A 15,664-nucleotide genomic window follows, 5' to 3' on the forward strand; every position below is an offset into this window, starting at 1 on the left:
CTCTGTGAAGGAGCTTTCTTCCAGTAGAAGGAATGTTGTAACAATGATGAATGTTCCAGAACTTTTTTAGATTGAAGTGTCAAAGATGTAAAACTGGTTTCGTGTACGCATATCTGTTTTGATCTCTGTTATAAACAGACAAGACAGTGACAAATTGTTCATATTAATGGTAAATGGTTACATTTCATCTGGTCTCATTTTTAAGGCACCATCACTTTTCTGTTTTTCTTACTGGAGTAGCTTAATTTCCTCCTGGGTTATGTCCGTTTTAGCTTACAGTTGCCAAGTATTAAGTAGAAACGGTAAGAGAACATCTACTTGAACACTTTGAGAGCCCTGCTTTCATCCTTTACTCAAAGAGGTGAAGAAGAAACAGAAACAGACATCTTTGTGTGCATTAAATAAGCATAAGTTAGACAGTAATGACAGTAATCTCATTGGTCATCTGTTTTTCATTTAATTTAGCTTAATTTGGAAGAGGAACAAAGCCATGTACATTTTTATAAATTTAAAAAAATGAATGAGCATTTTCTGTCTTTTTTAAACAATATTTGACATAAGTGGATTGAAGAGGCTTAAAAATCCCAAGACTACTAACTGAAGTCCCTAGAATGTTCTAGATACTTTGAATTAGTTAAACCATGTCTCTGAACTCATTGTAAAAGACAAGAATTGGAAAAGGGATACATCTGATGGATCTGTTATTACATTATGGTAATTATTTGCTATAGTGCTAACAGAGAGTGGGCTTGTTCAGTTGCACTACTGGAAAGGACAAGCTTAGAATGAATTTTGATGCTTGCTGCTATTAAATGTAAATAAATAAGGAAGTAGGACTTGAAAAAGATATCGAAATGCAGCAGGAATCTTGTGTGCTATCATAAATTCAGTGCTATTGTAAATAATTCTTCTTTATGTTGTTGTACATGTGCATGCTCTAAATTTATTTTTTCCATGACTGTGTTGTAAAGTTTGAGTTCATTCATTATATTTTGTTTTTACTTTTACTTCACTTCTTGTATTTTTCATTTAAACTGACAATTGAAAAAGAAGCTTACCTCAGGACAGAGGCGTTGTCATATTTTTATATCTGCATGCTGGATGTTTGGACAAAAAGTGTAAAAAAATATCCAAAGATGTTGATGTCTGGCAGTACAGTTTTCAATAGACTGTAATTAAGTACAGTTCACAGTGCCCTTCAGTGATGTGAGTCATTCATTTTAACACGAGTCGATCATTAATCTGATATGATGTTATTTGACCTGCAAAACAAATAATCATATTATTTATGACCACTGAAATATAGACTTGAAAAAGTTTTCATTCACACTTAATGTATTAAATATCTTCATTTTCAGGAATGAAAATGATTAGAACACCACATATGTCAGGAAAGAAATTAACCTGTAGTTATATTTGCAGCTTGTACGTACTTTTACTCGCTCATCCACTCACTTCTTCTAGATTCTAATGTAATTTAATTATACTGTTCTGTAAACTTACCTTGGTATTGTGCAGGGGTGGCTGGTAGCCATAATGGTCTCCATGGTTTTCCATTCTTTGCTCCCACAGAAGTAGCCCTTAGTCTGGCCCTGCATTGCCCCAGGAAATTTGCCCAGCTGTATAAAAGCATGCATAATTGTGAGTAGTATAGTGTGTAGAAGTACCAGGCAGACAAATCTAACTCTTAGGATTTCCAAGTCAAAGGAAGCACAGAAGTGGTTTGCTAGAGCCTTCTTTCATGCATATCTTCCGAGTGCAAACACAAGGAGAAACATACAAAATCCACACATTTACATTTACATTTATTCATTTAGCAGATGCTTTTCTCCAAAGCAATGTACATCTCATAGAAAATACAATGTGCACATTACATTAACAGAAAGAGAGACTTAGACGCAGATGTGTGATTCTAAAGTACAGTTAGTTACTTTCCACTATATGAACCAATGGATCACACGAGTAGCTGCATAAAGATTTATGTGAATATCGACAATTCCTATCAGATTCCTCATAATATATATTTTTTTAAATATTTACATTACATGAGTAGCTGCATGAAACTTTATCCATTATTCAACAGTTATGATCTGTAAGTTATAGAGCAGAAACCTTTACACATTACATGAACTTCAGAGGTCTTGTGAAAAGTGAGTCCGGAAGAGGTGAGTTTTAAGACCCTTTTTAAATGTAGACAGAGATTCAGCAGTTCTGAGTAAGAGGGGGAAGTTACTCCACCACATCAGAGCCAGAACCAAAAACCTTCATGCTTTTGCTACTCTCTAAGCCAGAGTTGAACCCATGTCTGCCAACAATGCAAGAAGGGGCAGGGGAGGGTGATACCACCTTTGCCACCATGCCACCATGCCTTGAGTAAGTATGTTGCCTTGAACAAAGGCGATAGCTAAATGAAGAAATGTATGACCATTCATGCCTAGCTTCATGAATGAACACAGGACGGAGAAGGTGAGCTAGAATGTCATTAATTAGGTAGGTTAATCATTAGATAAAAATTTCCTTCTATCTACTCTTTTTTAAAAGCTGCTTAGCTAAATTGTGTTACAGTCATATAAAGACAATCTCAAGATTCACAGGGCCTAGGGCAGAGAACATCAAGCTCAGGGCACTCAAACACTCAAACATACTCACATTCACTTTCTATAAACAAACTAAAGACAGCAATTGACCAAAGCAGCCTATATTTTGAATTAGCCAAAGAATATTGAAGTGCATGGAGGAAAACCACTGAAGAACTGTAAATTCAGTAAATGCAATAAGGACTCAGTATTGCTTGCTAACACACTGGCTCCCCCGTTTGCGTTTATTATTAGACCACATAACCTTAGAGAAAAATATCTTGAAACAGTGATATTCTTTAAGCTGTTGACTATGTCCGATATGGTCTTGATTATGAAGTAAAAATGTTCTAAACAAACCTGGTTATCGTGTTTTGGCCAATGATACTGTTTTATTAAATTTTGGCTATTGAAAGTAGAATCTGATGAAACTGTCTCAGCATTATTCTGGAAATATATTATTCCTGTGTGCCAAGAAATGTACAGTAGTCATATATTGGACTTTAAATATGAACCCAAAATTATCGTAATTTTAAATTATTTCAGAAGTTTATGATCATTTTACTCCCACTTGTAACTGAATTCATGTCAGGTAGGAAAGAATAAAGTAATTCACATGCAAGGCTGCAGCCTCTCCTAGAAAGTGTACAAAGGAGCCATTCCAGTTCTTGCTCCAGTCATACACTTCTGGATGGGCATCATGCAAATGTTGCCCTGTTGTTTTTAAAATTATAACTGACCTCTGACTTCAGATGAACATGTACTGGGCTGACTGCTGGCACAAGTGCTCCAGTCTGAACGACTCAACTTGCTGGCTCTTGGTGGATTTATACTTCATGTGCATCAGCAGCGGACTATTTATAAGTTTTATTTAGCAGTTTTCTGACAGTCCACCAAAGTTCTGCATAGTTTCGTTCATTGTATTTTTTTCAGCTTTAGATATTCTCAGTTAAAGCTGATCTTTACTGCAAAGGTTAATACTCAAAGTAATTAAACTTGTCAGCTTTATTAAAAACTTTGAAGTATGTGAAATATTGGCCTATGTATATACAAAGTGGGATATCCACAATATTACCAAATGACTTAATAGGGCTGCGGTCTTGTCCACATTGAGGTCTCAGTGGCTTCATTTCCTTTACAGGGTTCTTGCCTGGGACGCATAAATCAATCTTTAAAGGTTAGATGATTTAAAAGCTGACAAAGGTGTCCCTTGTGTGAACTTGGGTGGCCCACATGAACCCCAGTGACATTCATGCACACATGTTAATTTTTCCAGTATCTCAGAACAAACTGATCTCCCAAAAAATAAATATTCATTACAGTTGGACTGGTGACTATGGGGGTTAAACTGAAGTTAATCTGAACTCTTTGCACTTTTGAGCTCTTTGCCTCACTCCACTGGAAATGAAGGGGTTTCGTATGAAAGCCCCTCTTTACTCTTTCCAAAAATCAGGGAGTGTTATGACAGTCTTCATCGACCCTGTCTCCTTGATGAGCTGCGGTCATCCTGATGCCCAGATGGTTTTGTAACTCGAACCCATTTGCATGCAAGGGACTCTTGTAGCACTTTAGCATAAACTTTATGGTATACTGTACAGTATATTTGTTTCATCCATCATCAACAACCGCTTGTCCCAAGCGGGGTCGCGGCGAGCCGGAGCCTAACCCGACAACACAGGGCACGAGGGCGAAGGGGGAAGGGACACACCCAGGATGGGACACCAGTCCTTCACCAGGCACCCCAAGCAGGACTCGAACCCCAGACTGGCCACGGGCACCGGCTGAACCCGCTGTGCCGGCACACTCCCCATGTCTTTGTTTCACTAAAACTCATTCATAATATATATGTTTAAATTCATTAAGGACTTACGCAGCACTGCGTTCGTGTTTAAAACAAGCAGAACAAGAGAGATGCTCAACTTATAGTGAAATGAAAATGGCTCGGGTGCTCGAAACGCCCTGGTGTATGGAAGATTTTGGAGCAATTATGGGAGCACACAGTCAAGCTTAGCGAAAGAGCTTTCGACAGCTCATGGAGATACCGGAAGCATTTTGGCAGGAAGCCCGAAGGCTTTCTGCCAAAACGCGTCCGTCCCGAAAAAGAAAACGTATCTCGGTAAACTTGAGTGTTCCCTCTTGTTCAAACGGCCTTTTCAATTTGGAGAAAGGTGGCAAGTGCAGCAGTGAGGAACTAGAACACAAAGTAATGCGCGAGTGACGCTGACGACGACGGCTTCCCGCCAAAACGTCCCCGTCGCGAAGAGGAAAACGTCTTTCGATAAGATTGAGATTGCACTCCTGTTTAAAACACCCATTTTAATTTAATTTAATTAATTTTGGGGAAGCGTTGCACGTGCATCGGTGAATAGCTATATAACGTGTGTTATACGTGTATTTCGGACTGTCGTGTGTCAGCATCCCAAAATTTGCCCAAATTCTGCTGCCAAAATGCACTTCCGTTTCCTCCGAATTGTATCATACTTGTCACTTGGAGAAACGAATAAATGAATATACATGTAAATATAAGCATAATTCAGACTAACGACAGCAAGGGTAATAATAATAATAATAATAATCGTAGTAGTCATAATAATAATAATAATAATAATAATAATAATAATAATAGTAGCGCGTTCCCAAACTGGGGAAAAAAAAAAAAAAAAAAACTACTACGAAGTTGATTAGGAATCGGCGATATTCTGGTAAAGTTTTATGCAGCTACTTGTGTGATGAATTATGTCGGTGCATTATTATGAAACTAATAATAAGAGACATCTGCGCTATGTCTCTTTCTCCTAATGCACAAATTGTATTTTCTATGAGATGTACGTCGCTTTGGAGAAAAGCGTCTGCTAAATAAAATTTTATGTAAATGTAAATCAATGTAAACTGGTGCGCTGGTTCCTCAGCGACTGGGCTGTATGGTTTGCCGTGGGTTAGAATCCGGTTCAGTCTGTGTGGTGTTTGCATGTTCTATTCTTATTGGCATGGGATTCCTCCAGGTTCTCCGGTTTCCTCCCACAGTCTAAAGACGTGTGTTAGAGATGAACTGGTGACTCTAAACTGCCCGTAGTTCTTGTATTTCAGTGAGTTGACACAAACACGGCAAAACTCCTACAGTACAATAATCTGTTAATTTATTATTAACAGTTAAATGATAATGCTAGATTCAAGTTGAATAATTGTATAGTGTGTACGTTTTTATTTTTATAGTTTTCAATACCGCCTCACCCACCTCTGAATGTATGAAACTCACCGAGTACAGATTGTCAAGATGTGAACCAATAATTTCTACAACTAAACTCAACTGTCAGCGCTTACATTGCTAAGGTCAACATCTTAGTTATCAGTTTTGTGCAAGAATTCAAAAGTTCAACAGTTGTATTATTTTAAAATCCAATAATTAACTGTCAACAACAGAACGTGAATTTTAAGAACATATGTATATGCTCTTTAAATGTTTTTTACGTTTTAAACTCGCGTTAAAATTATTAGCACAACTTCTTTATGTTTTTAAAAATAATTTAGACATGTTTAAAGTACCATAATTAATTAAAAATTCGTCTAATCACCTTTACTTCCGTTTACAACTGCCATTTTTTGTTTTAAACACAAAAGTTTAATATGGGCGTATAAACACTGCCAGAAACGGACAAACTGAGGCTGAGCGACAGTAGTTCGTTTCTGTTTAAACACCTCATTCGTCACTTTTGTATATGCATTATATATATAATATATATATATATATATATATATATTCGATGAGTTATAGAATACAAAGGAGTTATTTAAAATTACCTGCTTGTAATCCATAATATTTATATTTTATGTGTACGTTTCATGCAGAAAAAAAGTGACGACCCAAGCAAGGTTATAATAAATCAGTGAATGAATGACATTTTTATGTTTTCCTTTTTATCCGCTATTGACAGATAAGCGGCCTAAACCTGAAATCGGAAGATGACGGATTTAAATTGCACTCTTCACACGTTCAAAGGCTGATAAAGATCCTGTGAGGAAAGGCCGTATTCAAGTGCAGTACGCAGCTTTTTCTGCCGGATTCTACTAGTCCTATTTTTTAATATTGTTTCTGATAAAGGAACAGCAGATAAGTAGTTCAAATGCTTCTCTAAATAAGGAGAATTTTGGATAAATCGGCTAGTATTTTTATTATGAGCAATCTGATGTTTGCAGACGTCATTTTAGAGGCTCCTGAAGTTGCTGAACAAATTATGTTTATCCACGCTTTTACTCGCCTAAATCACAATCGCGTAATGGACTACTACGTATCTTGAAGAAAACCTTGCACAAGTTGTTCACTATGCCCAGCTCCTCAGTTATTCCTTCGACGTGGCAAAGCTTCAGGTGAGCAGAGTGCACTTACTTTCAGCCACCTGGCACCCCGTCCCCACGGCATTTTCCGTTCTAAAACAACCCTAGGACAAATAACTCCATTTGTTCTGTTTTACTGACAATAAAAGACACTTTCAATAAACACTAAGCCCGCATCCTCTCCTTTATACGTGTCTATTTAAACAGGATACAGAACTCAGGTGACCCCTTTCCCTGCCTCCCATATGCAGGAGGTTGGTCAGCACATGACACGAACCCTGTTTCTGGGAAATTAGCTGTAACACGTGGCTTTGCAGCTAGTATCATCTATGCGTTTTATGCACCTAGTCGAGCGATGAACGTCGGTGCATCAACATCAAGTGGAAAGAAACAAACTAGGTTTTCTTAAAGAATCACATCTCTGCAGCTATGTCTCTTTCTCCTAATGTAATCATAATGCGCACATTGTATTTTCGCTGCGATACGTCGCGCTTTGGAGAAAAGCGTCTGCTGAATAAATGTAAATGTAATGTAAATGTTTGTTGTGCGAGTGGGCGTATTTAAATATAAGTAACTATATACACGCGTGTCATAAGCCTCAGAAACAGATCCACAGCTAAGCTTACTTTTCTTGTTTGTTGCGTCATTACATATTATTATTATTATTATTATTATGTCGAATAACAATCTTAGAGTTTTACAACAAAAAACTGTAAAACATCGTATTGCCGTTGTTCACATTATTTATTACTTTATTACTATTTAACTTAACCTCAAGATTAAACTATTAATAGTTCGATTTACTGATGCAGCATAGGTTCATGCCTTGTTAAAATGAGCATTCCTGGGATTCTCTAGACCTGGTTGGTGCTTTAGTCGCAGCTGCGGGTCTTTAACCACTACGCTACCTGTGTTTTCGACTGCACTGTAAGTGGAGTTCATACACATTCCCCCTTTGGCCCCTTTCCAGATCATAAGCGCTCATCTTCCGAGGCGCCCGACGCTGCGCTGCATCATTAACTCCACAAACGCTTACTCAAACACTCCTATTATGTGCACATTACTTCTCTTGAAAAATGTGTTACTTCGCGTGCGTTTTCCTGCATCCCCGAAATCAATCTCACATGGATCTAATAATCAAAACTGCTTTCATTACCCACAGTGCCATGATCCCCAAAAGGGAAACAGCTTTAAAATATGCAGGCCTATTTGGAACAAAAAATATAATAATTATACAAATAGCAATAAAAATAAATCATTAAAAAAATAAATCTGAACCGCTATACATCTTTTACTTTGAATATATAATAACATTTCACTGCAGTCCCTTTTCTGTCAAGAGCGAATGAGTGCCTCAAAGTGAATAAATAAATACACAAATTAAAAAAGAAAAAGGCTGTGTTTTATATTCAGTTTTATTCCTTTTCCAATGTTTTCGTTTCGCTTATATACAAATGGACCTATAAAAATATATATAATTAAGACTTTGACAATAGTTTAAATTTACAATCAGAAATACAATATAGAAAGCCTTGTTCACATGTTTATTTGTCGTCCTTGTCTTTGCACAAACCAGAATGGCACAATGAGTCCTAAAATAGTATCAGAGATAAAATATAGTCTGTACACATCTGATCAAGTCGAATTCAGCGGCAATGTGTACTGAAAACTGAAGTGTTTTTTTTTTTTTTTTTTTTTTTTTTGTTCACCGAACCAAAAGCAAAACTCAAAATGTTGTTAAAAAGTGTCGTTAAGTTTTACGGTCAACTGAAATCATATTGCATAGAGATGATTTCATACCTTCAACATAACACCGCTGATCTGCACCTATGTTTTGCGTCTTTACACAAAACAATAAAACAAAGTTTAGAAAAATGAAATTCTGATCGAGCTAAAAGCCACCAACACCGCCGCACCAGAGAATGCTACAGTACAAACACACATTCATTTTTCTCAGTTTCCACATGCATCTGTATCATTTGCACATGATATTGGAAAAACACAGGGCCCTCTTCCATCAGGTTAACACATGAACTGGCTATTTATAAATATAGTGCTTCTATGTAGTGGATGAGCTCTTGAAATGAGTTAAACTAATCTGTGGCTCAACTTGATGTTTCCGTTGTGTTTTTGCAGCAGGGGTGCGCTGTCCTGGCCCTGGGAGTGAGGTAGGAGGAGGATGTCACTCACTCAGTGCACGCCATGCAGAGTCTCCGGCTGCTGCTTGATCAGGGGGCTGGGGGGCTTTCTGTCTCCTGTCGGTGGGAAACAGGACAAGTGTTTGCCTCAGTATTTTGATGAGGCAAACACTTGTTTTCACCAGCTTTTATGCGCATAGTTTCAAACCACAGAGCAATTCTATCCACATCACAGTTCTATCCATACAGTATTTCTACCCCATAACCACATATATCCACGTAACATTCCCATCCCTATATTCTATCCATTTGGCATTTATATTCACTTAACATGTCTGCCCCTGTAGCACTTCTATTCACAAAGTAATTCTGTCCACATAGGATTTCTATCCCTAAATTAATTCTATCCATAAAGCTTTTCTGCCCATTTAGCAGGTCTATCCTCACAGCACTTCTATACACATAGAGCTTCTGTTTATATAGCTTTCTAGCCACATAGCATTTCTGTCCTGATATTCATTCTACCTATAAAGGTTGTACACATTTACATCCACATAACTTTTCTATCCCAGTAGCACTTCTGTTTACAAAGTAACTCTACCCACATAGATTTTCTACCCATTTACCAGTACAATCTCCACAACACTTCTAACCACCAGCAAGACCTGGTTCTCTCATCATCCTCACTGAAGCTACATACTCTTGATAATGATGCAAGTGGTACCCAGCTAGACTAAGGAGTGTCCGCACATCTCATGTGGCTTCACCAGAAACAGGATTAATTTTACTTTATCATTATCATGCCTACCAATAATAACGAAGTTTTTTAGAAATCAGCTTCATCCTAATTTGTCTCCATCTGTTTCTTATGCCTTTTATACTACTGCTTTGCTCAAGCCTTGTAGAACACTGCAAGTCACATTGGACTAGGGCATCAGATGAATAACAATAATTTCAGCTGTCACAAATAATTTCAATTTTAAGTTAATGTTCTACAAATTTAGATTTCCTTATATTTCTATTTAGCGCCATCCTTAATGAGTTATAAATAATAAGCAGGAATGTATTTGGACTAAATAATATATCTCCGTACTGTTTAAAAATATCAGAAATATATCAGCTTGACCTGAAAGCAAAATTATAAAGCAAACTCCTATTAAACTCAGTTTCAGTTTATAGAAACTCCAGTTAAATTCAATTTTGTCACAGGCACATGCAAACACATAAACATACAATGAGTTAGCTCAAATCTGTTATTTTCAAAAATCTTTGAAAACCAGACATAGGTCTATTTTATTTTCAAAGAACGAAATCTGAAGGATTTTAACATTTTTTCAAGCAACACACAAATAATAATAAATCACATTTTTGCCTTAAGGATGAATCCTGTATAATTGCGATGGCTGTGTAAAAACACTTTTATTTCAAAGACAAATGTGATCTATAATAGAAATATTGCTGCAAAATCAAGGAACTTGACAGCCCACGAATACCGCGCCAGTTCCGTTTTGCGGTTAAGAATTTGGCAAAAATTTAAATACTGCGCGCGCAAATTAACGTACCATCTCGCGCTGGATGTTTGAAGGACATGGCAGGGTGAAGGTCTCCCGCGTGCGCCGTCATGCCGCCGCCCGCGTGCGACAGGCTCGAGCTCTGAGACTGCCAGTGGTGCCCCGGGGTCACGTAGCCGCCCGCGGGCCCGCCATACACCCCGTACTGGTTGGAGGCGGAATAAGCGCACGCGGGCACGTAAGTGGAGATGTTGTGCGATGCCTGGAGGTGTAGAACAGTGAGAGATTGAAGGGAAAATAGGTGTGAACACAAATCGAATGTACTCTTTTATTGTTGTATTACTGTGAGATCAGTACTAGAGCAAAAGCAAATTAATACATTTCCCGTTACGCATGGAATAAGACTTAAAAATGACGCTATAAAATGACATCAGCCGGTACAATATTCATTGATACTTACATTTACCGTAATCGCTGTAATAGAAACTCTTAAATGCGTTCTCTCTCACACGAACACAAGCCTCTCTCTCTTTCTCCCGCTCTCTCTCTCTCTGACACACACACACACACACACACACACACACATATACCTACAGGGAAGAACGTTCACGTAATTGCTCTAAATTTTGCCGAAAATACGTCTAGGCAATGTTTCTATTAAAATGTTTAGTCAACATTAAGCCCCTCGGAATAAACTTAATCAGTGAGCTTTAATCGAAGATCATTTTGGTACCTTTTTATTTTTGGTTTCACTCTTTCTACTGTGGGCTCATTTACCTGAGGGTATTTAATGTCGGCATCAATAGCGGACTTGTCCAGTCCGTTGACACAGTGGGCCGTGGGGAATGTGGTCCTGTTCACACCGGGCCAGTCCTCCATTTTCGGTGGATATCCATCTGCTCCGGCGATCGCTACCGAGACAAAATCACATTTATAAGTACATTCATCACAGCATTAATAAGAAATGAGGGAGAAAAAAAATACCTTTTTATTTCTAAAAAACAAGGCAAAAACAATAACAAAAACAAAGGCTAAAACAACCTTTATTACCACGATGCAAGGGCGAAAAATCGAAACGACTTAATCATAGAAAGAGTATGATATCGGTATATTATGTATACTATATAATACATTAAACGATTATAATGGACTATACATTATAATAAATGTGCCAGTAGTTTTGTGTGCAGCCGTATTAACAAGCTTGTTTGGATTTTATTTATTTGTTTTTCCACTTTTTTTACCAATTTTTTTTTTTTTTTCAAATTAGTATTGTAAAGAAATTATGGTCCATATTTAAATGGTCTCGATTGATTGATGTTAGTTTTCGGACATCTCCAGGCCTAATATTGTATCCATGTCCATCCAAACGTCAAGAAATGCAGTTTCAGTTGGCATTACTATGCTGTAAACTAATAGTTTAATATAAAAGTGCTTACAGCTTCTGTATCCAGATCATTTGTAACTGATGGTCATATTTTTCAAAAGCTTGAAGAAAACGATTGTTTCGTCCAAAATCAAAATCTGACACTTAAACATATACAGACATTTCAAAAACACCCGGCACCTTCATGGCGTGTATTTTATATATTTTGCACCTCCTTTTAAATGACAGTTTTAATCATAGCCAACATTAGAACCTTTTCGGCACTTGATTTTTTTCTTTGTATACAAATGTAAATAAACATTAATTCACACTTTTTAGCAATTCTTTGAAAATATAAATGTGTATTGATAGGTGACATCCCTGCTTTCGGGAAACTTAATCTGTTAAATTGATCAAATTGTGCAAAGTTCACAGTGGATCATTTCCTTATGAATGTTAAACCGAAATCCTATTTAATTTTAATACCGTGGAACCATATAACGATCTGTATAGATGAAATGCACTCTTGGACTAGAAATTAAAATGGCAATGGTATAAAAGTAATGCCGAAAGCGCCACGAACCTGCGGGGTCCATGAAGGCCCGGATGCCCAGGATGTTGCTCACAGTGTGCACGGACGGCCACGCTCTCGAGATGCCCACGTGACCCGGCGTGACGGGCACCCCGGGGGGGCTGCTCACTTTGGTGCCCGTGGGCGACAGCGCGCCGGGGTACGAGTAGGGGTACACGTGGTTGTAGGAGAGCGCGTGCTGCGACGAGGGCGGTTTGGTGTTTTCGTACTGCACGGGCTGCGAGAGGTTTCCGATCTTGTTCCTCAGGATGCGGCTTATGGAGCTCACTGAGGGCACGTTGTATTTGTCGCAAACGCCATCCGCGAGGAGCCGGTCTCGGATCTCCCACGCGAAGATTCCCGGGTCCCCTTGTTTGTAATCCCTTATGCTCTTAACCACGTTGGGTGTCGTAACCCTGGGTTTGCTCCCCCCGATTGCACCGGGCAAGATGGAGCCCGTCTCGTTGTACCGAGCCAGGATCTTGCTCACACAGCCGTGGGAGACCCGCAGCTGTCTGCTGATGTCGCAGGGTCGGATCCCGAGCTGGGCCAGTTCCACGATCCTGATTCGAATCGCGTTGGGTAGGGGTCGACCGTTCACAAAGACGCCCCCCAGCTGATTTACCTCCCCGTACGTCTGATCTGGAAAAAAAAAAAAAAAGAAAAAAAATCAGATTTAAAATGTGATCATACAAATGACGGGATATCATTAGGTTCCTGGTGCTTAGGAGCGTTAATATAAAAGCTCCTGGTTCGAATCCCCCTTCTCTACCCTTAATCAATGTGCATGCCATAACTGCTGCAGAAAGAATAGCATTATGTGCATAGGGGTCTGTCATGGAAATTTTATCATCTGTGTCTCGTTAGACAAAGGAGCCAGCTAAATAATAAAGGAATAAATACGAATATTTTTACGGCACTAAGTATTACTTTGAATCTCTCTACACGTTCTCAAAATGACATTTTTTTTTTTTTCCAAAGACAACACCACACAACTAACTGGGGAAGTTTATTTTGTTCAGGACCCTCAACTTCCTTATTCGGAGTTCTACTTTATTCGATGGCTGCGCGACTGCTGCCATAAACAAAAAAAGTAGCCAGTCATTTAATTTTATTCCATCAGAATACAGAAAGCGAAAACGGCACATTCGTGTGCATATTTTACGGAAAACGAGTTTGCACGCATCTGCAGCACTGTCGGTTAAATCAGATTTTAACAGCTGCTGTCACACTGATCACTCGGCGTGCAAATCGACTGCTTCTCGCGTCATGCAGGCGTGTAAAACACGCATCGCTTCCATCATCCCCTGTCAGTGGACCATGGCATCCACAAGTGAGCGATCGCGGACTTACCCATTTGTCCTCGGTCACGGATCCTTCCTTTGAAATCGTTAACCCCAGCTGCAAAAGGGTGGGTACCGTGCCGTCAGCGTGTGCGCGCGGGAATATGGAGGGAAACGGGCGAAGGACAGGGAAGAAGTTCCTTGGTGCGCCTCACTCGCGCTCCCCGCGTGCCGTGTAAAGGCCAGGACTGGAACAGTAAAGGAACTGCGGCGATCTTCGTGCGATAAAGTCAAAGGCGTGTATCCGAGCTTCTGCGGCTTTGTGGGGTCACCGTGACTCGCCCTCCACGTCAGCCTCCTGTTTCATCTCATTGGTCCCCTCCCGCGCACGGGCACTTCCCCACGAGAGCGTCCCATTCCGGTTTGCGCAGTTTAACCTCTACAAGGCGGCCAGCTCCCACAAGAAGGAAAGTGAAGTGACGAGCGGCAATAAAACATTTTAATGAAACCCTCTTAAAAGAAAAAAAAAAAACTTTTTAAGGATCTCTGCAAGTTTTGCATGCAGCTTTTTATGTTGCATTGAGGATTTTGATTTTTTTTTTTACTATAGTCTATATGCAAAGCAATATCAAATTAATGAAAAAAATGTGTTTTAAAAGTTAAAGTGCCATGGAAAAACTCAAATTTAATAATAATAATAATAATAATAGCAGTCAACAGTATCATTATCATCATCCTGATCATCATCACCATTAATGTAATCACAAAGTTAATGTACTGTTATAGACCTTGTTTATCCTATTTTAAAACAGTTAAACTTAGTGTAGACCCACTTAATTGTTTAATTCAATTATCAGCCCTGTTTTTAAGAAAAAAATCCAGAATATAAATGATACGAAATATGTCATAATGCACTTAAATAGTGCACTAAAAGTAAGAGCGCTCTGGACCAGCAGGTAACATAGTAGAGAAGCTGCCACATCGCGCTCGAAGAAAATGACGTTCATATTCCACCTCCTGCTGCAGTCTGCTTGGGTGAAGTACAAGTCCTCACAGAAGTGCCTGTTTTACAAGTGTAAATGTGTATATAATTGCACGCAGATTAATATATTGCCTGGTAAAATAAATTCCCTTGACCTTAATTTACGGTAACTATCTGAACATTTTGAGTCGCTTTGCAAAAGCTTTAACTGAATAAATACAATTATTATGGTATTCGCGACTTCGGAACAACGGATAAACCTTCACGCAGCTACTCGTGTAATGTAATGTAAATGTTTATTTTAAAAAAAAATATTATGAAGAATGTGATTAGAAATTGCACGCTACTCGTGTGATGTACATTGGTTTATAGGGTGGAAAGTAACAAACTAACTACTGTAGAATAACGCGTCTGCAACTATGTCTCTCTTTTTCCTAATGTAATGCACAAATTGTATTTCCTACGTCGCTTTGCAGAAAAGCGTCTGCTAAATCATGAATAAATGTAACTGTATAATTAATTATACAATAATAAATCGTATTAATGTTTAAAATATGATCTATCGTATGTAAAAACGCAGAAAGTTGTTGGATGAAGAGCGGTGTAATTTAACAAACTATTTATCTAACCTACTCTCAAGGTACGAGCTTTATAATAATCGGTAAACATTAATGCTTGATAAATATTCAGTTATGCGTGATTTACTTACAGCAAGGGCAGAACGGTGCAGTATTTATATCAGTGGGTAAAATCTGAATTCAGCTTTGCCGTGGGATGTTATTAGTGTCATCGAAAAAAAAAATAGTTCCAGGTTACTCATGGACTACTGTGAGTACAGGATTTCAGTTTGTAACCTGGTAGGTCAGCATTAAAATATTGAAAGACTTTATTACAAGTGGAAACCA

At 38.5% G+C, this 15,664-nt stretch overlaps 1 protein-coding gene across 2 annotated transcripts; it reads right to left on the minus strand.

Moving 5' to 3' along the window:
- Nucleotides 1-1,011: 1,011 nt before the first annotated feature.
- pax1b (paired box 1b) lies at nucleotides 1,012-14,120 on the minus strand. Of its 2 annotated transcripts, XR_001965729.2 has the most exons (7): nucleotides 13,848-14,120; nucleotides 12,507-13,136; nucleotides 11,335-11,468; nucleotides 10,609-10,819; nucleotides 9,099-9,163; nucleotides 1,504-1,619; nucleotides 1,012-1,262 (listed from the first exon to the last, which is right to left on the minus strand). XR_001965729.2 is itself a non-coding variant. In XM_018743506.2 (5 exons), exons 1-5 carry the CDS (start codon nucleotides 13,849-13,851, stop codon nucleotides 9,099-9,101), a joined length of 1,044 nt encoding a protein of 347 aa, XP_018599022.1. In that variant the 5' UTR covers nucleotides 13,852-14,120; the 3' UTR covers nucleotides 8,572-9,098. The 2 variants fall into 2 exon arrangements, 1 of the variants encoding a protein (XP_018599022.1); XM_018743506.2 differs by lacking the exons at nucleotides 1,012-1,262; nucleotides 1,504-1,619 and having other exon boundaries at nucleotides 8,572-9,163.
- Between the last annotated feature and the right edge of the window lie 1,544 nt (nucleotides 14,121-15,664).

This window comes from Scleropages formosus, chromosome 1, assembly GCF_900964775.1.
Source record: "Scleropages formosus chromosome 1, fSclFor1.1, whole genome shotgun sequence".
NCBI lineage: Eukaryota > Metazoa > Chordata > Actinopteri > Osteoglossiformes > Osteoglossidae > Scleropages > Scleropages formosus.